The following is a 5,421-nucleotide window of genomic DNA, read 5'->3' as shown; positions in this document are numbered from 1 at the left end:
TAAAATTTCTTTTGATCCAGAATCGATTTGCAAATTCAGAACTTAAGTTTAATGACCATATTTTTCAATTTGGACATAAAATAAACTTTCTCTATGTTTTGACAACAAATACATAGTGGTGATTCCACTAATTTGGGAGATATCGAAATTTTATTATATCCCTTTTTAAGTCGTGAAACCGATAATCCATTGATGATCTCGATAATTAGGATTAAAAATTAGGAAAAAACTTGTACAAAAAGATCCATAACATATCATATTTAGAGATAAATACATTTACATTTTTTTGAACTAGACTGAATTTTAATTAAAATTAAATTTGCAAGATATTGTTAATACTTTATTAATTAAATAATTATCTCATCGTATATATCATGTAAATGTTAACTAATAAATACATGTTCAATTAAAAAAAGTCATGTAAACGTCGATTATTATAACCGTTTATTATTAATTTCTAATAATAACATATTTTCCGGTCACATTGTATATATTATAATATTAATGTAAGTTAGGGTTAGATATCTTCGCCGAATCCTACTGCTTTTATTTTGTTCTCGTTCTGTTTGGAGAGTGGTGGCAGAGAAAGTGCTTGGTGTTGTCATTGTTGCGGCTGTTAGGTATATACGAAGCTCGTTCTCCCTTTCTCCTTCTGATAGATATTGACTTCCCTTAATCTCTCTATTTCTTGTTTGTCATTTTCATTTTGCAGCGAAAAGCCTAAGACTGTTTGATGTTTTAATTATTATTTATTATTCTTGTTGTCAGGAGAATGAAGAGGAAGGAGGATGAAAATGCATCTAAAAATACAATTACTGATTCCAGAAAGATGAGAACTCCTGATGTTAAGTATGTATCAGCATATTTCAATACCGTTGGTGGAAATAATGTCGTCGTCATTCCCAAGAGAAAGAGTAATGAAATTGAAATGATTGATACCCATAATGATATGAAATCTCTGAATTCACTACCATCTGAGTTGCGTAGTGATGCATATAGACGAAAAGCTGACAATAATACTTGGAAGCCTCCAAAGTCTTTGTTCCGTTTTGAACCTCTCCTTCAAGAGTATTATGTTTATGACCCTTGGAGAGTTCTCGTCGTAAGTGTTTTGTTAAACCGGACTACCGGTGTACAGGTATATTCATGTATCCCCTTCTTTCATTTAATTTTCAGTATTGTCACTGTGTGTTCTATGACTTGTGGTTTACTAATTACTATATATGTCACTGGGTTATACATATATTTTTGTTTTAAAGAACTGAATACTACTTAGATGTATAATTGTTCCTTTTCCTATTATAAAGGAACAATGTCTGTCATTTGTTGATAAGTTGTAAAAACTCTATATATTGAAGCTACAGTTCTTTGTTGTTCTTGGCCTTTTATCCTGTTAATTGCGTGGATCACTATATGCTTTTGTATTATTGGATTTCCAACGAGTGTGCAGTGGTGAATATTCTATTCTCTTTGAGTATTTGATAGAGAAGCATGATTAATCTTGTCATGAGGTGCAACATTGTTGCTTGACTCGCTTGTAATAAAACCTTGTGAGTAGCTCAATCTACGTGATTTTTCTTTTAAATTAGTCCAGTGTAGTTGTCGCTAATGGTGATGTTACTGTATTGTCATTAGCTCTCTCTCTTATATGCTTGATTTACAACACATTCAGATCTTATATATGCAAGAAATGAATATTACAAACCTTTACATTAGATAATATTGTAGGCAAATGAAATTTACTTTGTGCCTGATTTGTTAGAGTTAGCAAATATTTCTTTATAGTAATCATAGTTTACTTTAGTTCAGAGCTTGCAAACTTTGTTAAGTCAGTGTCCTTAATTTTCTGCAATATGTTCTCTTTCTTGGTAAACTCGGCCAATAATTTTTGAGTTATTAAATGTATGCATAGTCTTGCATAGCCCTCCACACCATTGCTGCAGTTATATGCTTTGCAAGTTGCACATCATTACTTTGCCCAAACATTTCATTCTCATGGCCTTTTAATGAGACAATGTATACATAATACACCATTCTAAGCCAATCATCTATAAATCGTTTTCTAACTTCAATTAATTTTTCTGATGCCTTTTGATTCTAACTAATGTAACATTTAAGTCCATGTTGTCATCTTTATTATAGTTTAAGTCCATGTTGTCAGTTTTATAAAGGACAAATAATGTTTTAGGAATGCTAAAAAGTTCTTCCATGCCATATAGAATTTCAAAGCATGATTTCTATTCTCTTTGCTATTTTCTATGAAATTTGTCATGCTACCGTGAATACTTAGATGTTCATGGAATTGAATGAAATTGTCACCCTGACGTCAAATTCTTAATATTTGCCACTAGAAAATAATACATTGTAGAGTTTCTTCATTGGAGTATAGATGGCTATAAATACCACTCAACAACATGTGGAGCATTTGCTTGATTATCGAAAGAATTTTCAAAGTTATTGGGGCATTGGGGTCGGAAATGTTTCATTTGAACTAATAGATGATTTTGCCTCACTTTTTATTAACTCCACCTCATACAATTTTCCTAATGAGTTACAATTTGTCCAGGTTTTATCTTCAGTGTATTCTCTCTTAACCAATCTACACCGTTTAGACCTTGGGTTCTTCTGTTGTTTTATTTCGAAAATCCTTATTTCTACTTCTTATTCAGGCTTCTTCTAACCTTATGAGCTTCATCTTTGACAAATTCATTTGAAATTCAAAGCTTCTTCCAACATTAAGTCTTTTGCCTGAACATCTGTGCATATTCATGCACATGACTTTCTATATGTTCATATACCTTATATATCTTTCCCCCTTGATTTGTTTGCTATGTTCAAGTCTTGGTCAGAGATAGTGGGCCACCTATTATTGCATTATAAGCTAGCTAATTTGTTTTGTAGTTAAATTGTCAGGACTATTAGCAAGCACTTGGTTTCGCCACTGTTATTAAGATTTTTGTTCTGTATTTGATATAACGATTTTGGTAAAAACAATGATTAAGAATCTATTGTAGTGTGTACAGTTCATATAGTCTTCTGGTATTTGTTGTTTGAGCCAAGCACTCCAATCTTTAACAGTGTCTCTTTGCCTTCAGGTTTTATACATGAGTTATGTTTTATTTTGTCTGTGATCTCTTGCCCATGGATGCGTGGATTTCCATATTAATTGTGGTTTCCATTTCCACCATGGCACCACTCTTGGGTTATACACTAACATAATTTCAATTCACGTGTTTTCAAGAATGAAAAGTTGAGTGGGTTGAAATATATTTAATTCTTGTGTGATGAATTGTACTCACTCGTGGAAAAATAGGTTTTGTTCACTGTGCATAATATGATGCCCCATAGTCTCCAATGCTACCTTGTTTTTAAAGTGAGGAAGGTTGATGTCATTAGACACCCGTGATCATGGGCAAGAGTGGATTTTTTTGCTTTTTGTTAAATCATTCCCATCTACATTTGTTGTTTTTCCTTTAAATAAGATTAGTCATAAGGTGTTCTAAAAGTCAAAATTCAATTGTGTTTTTAATATATGGTTGTAAGTATTTCTTTGTGATACACGGACACCAAGGTGAAAATATGTTGAATAAAGAATAGACAATAAGCATCTTATTAATTTGCAAAATGCAGGTACGTCGTGTTCTTTCAAACCTATTTTATTTATGTCCAAATGCCAAATCTTGCATTGAAGTTGAAGTAGGAAAAATAGAGCAAGTAATAAGGACTCTTGGTTTGCAAAATAATCTGGCAAAGGCATTACAACGCTTATCACATGAATACTTGTATGGAAGTTGGACTCATGTAACCCAACTCCACTGTGTTGGCAAGTATGTCACATATTTTATTTTATGTGAATTTATTCATTTTTACTATTATGTAATACAATTTTGATCTTTTTATTCATTTTCTTGATGTCAATTTTCTTCTTTATCAGATATGTAGGCGATGCATATGCTATATTTTGTACGGGAGAGTGGAGAAATGTAACCCCAACTGATGAAGTGTTACTTTCTTATTGGAATTTCCTTAGCAGAATAATGTAATATGATTTAATGGTTAAAACAAATTTAATGTGATTTCTTGAACGTGATATAAGATTAAGTCGTTTTTTTTTTCGATTTCCTTATTTAATTTCCTTTTATTTTGTTTTATGGATTATTTACGTTTTTTATTTCTTACGGATAATCGTAGGTGGGCCCACAAGCCCATTTTAAAAAAGACAGGGCATGAGAATTTTCCCAAATAATGATAAGGAGGTATGTCTGCATAGGGATGTAAGCAGTTTTAGTTTAAACTTGAAACTCATGAAATCGAAACGAATCAAACTACAAAATGTGGTTCGGTTTGGTTTTGAAGTTCAGTTTAGTTATTTTTTCAAGGAATCATTTATGTTCGGTTTGGTTCATGATTTTAAAATTTTAGCTGCATATTAAAGAAATAGATACTAAGCAATGATGTTGTATTGTTTAAATTCTTCAACCAATTTTATGACTTAAATAATCAACTTTATGAGTTATTGTGTTATATGTGTTACTATATTGTTATTATGTTAATATTATCTATGTTATTATTTACTAAATTGTTTCTCGATGCCTTGATGATTTGGAACATATCATCTAACTTTTGTAGTATTGAGTTTGAAATTAACATATATGATAAATTGTTATACATGTATTGTAATGTGTTACTAATTGTTAATTGTAAAATTGTATATGTAACTATTGTATATTTTATTAATTGATATATATGTTACTAAGTTGTCATGTATGTTACTGATCATGAATTGTATTATTATATATATTACTAATTATTGATTGTATTATTATATATGTAATCATTCTATTTTTTTACTCATCTATATATGATTTATATTGTTTACAATAATAATAGTAGTGTGTTTCCTTTCATGGATAAACAATATCTTTTGTAACACATTTTGAACCTTCAATTGATGAAAAAAATAGTAAAAAATAATAGGAAAAACCGTAGAACTGAACTGTTCAAGAGTGGTTCAATTTGGTTATTATAGTTAAATTTATGGTTAATTGAACAAAATCGAACCACGTGTTTATGTTCGGTTCGGTCACTGAAGTGTACCAAAAATCAAATTGAACTTTTATACCCCTATTCTACGCTCACTTTTGTTTTACAGGCCCGAGCTAACTGGGTTGGGTAACCCAATTTGACACCACTAAATTTGTGTTTCACACACAAATTCCACGTTCACCATAAACATGTTGGTCATTCTATGTGCTTCTTTGCCATCATCAGCATTAGTGTCATCATTGCCTCATATCATCTTCTATGCGTGTTTTTTTTGCGACGAACACCATCAATGTCCTGACTGCCCCTACCAATGCCACATAAATCGTTGTAGAGCAAACCTATAAATGCTATTTATGATTAAACTTAACTTATGAG

At 31.0% G+C, this 5,421-nt stretch overlaps 1 protein-coding gene across 1 annotated transcript; it reads left to right on the top strand.

Annotated features, from left to right (window-relative positions):
- The first annotated feature begins 531 nt into the window (after positions 1 to 531).
- Positions 532 to 4,112, top strand: LOC109339865 (methyl-CpG-binding domain protein 4-like protein). The gene is made up of 4 exons (XM_019577394.1): positions 532 to 620; positions 769 to 1,138; positions 3,631 to 3,827; positions 3,935 to 4,112. The coding sequence occupies exons 2-4, from the start codon at positions 773 to 775 to the stop codon at positions 4,041 to 4,043; spliced, it is 672 nt and encodes a 223-aa protein (XP_019432939.1). The 5' UTR covers positions 532 to 620; positions 769 to 772; the 3' UTR covers positions 4,044 to 4,112.
- The last annotated feature ends 1,309 nt before the right edge of the window (positions 4,113 to 5,421 follow it).

The sequence above is a fragment of the Lupinus angustifolius genome, unplaced genomic scaffold (genome assembly GCF_001865875.1).
Source record: "Lupinus angustifolius cultivar Tanjil unplaced genomic scaffold, LupAngTanjil_v1.0 Scaffold_118, whole genome shotgun sequence".
Taxonomy (NCBI): Eukaryota; Viridiplantae; Streptophyta; class Magnoliopsida; order Fabales; family Fabaceae; genus Lupinus; species Lupinus angustifolius.
Note: the sequence above shows the minus strand (reverse complement) of the source record. Positions and strands in the feature narration are given on the sequence as shown.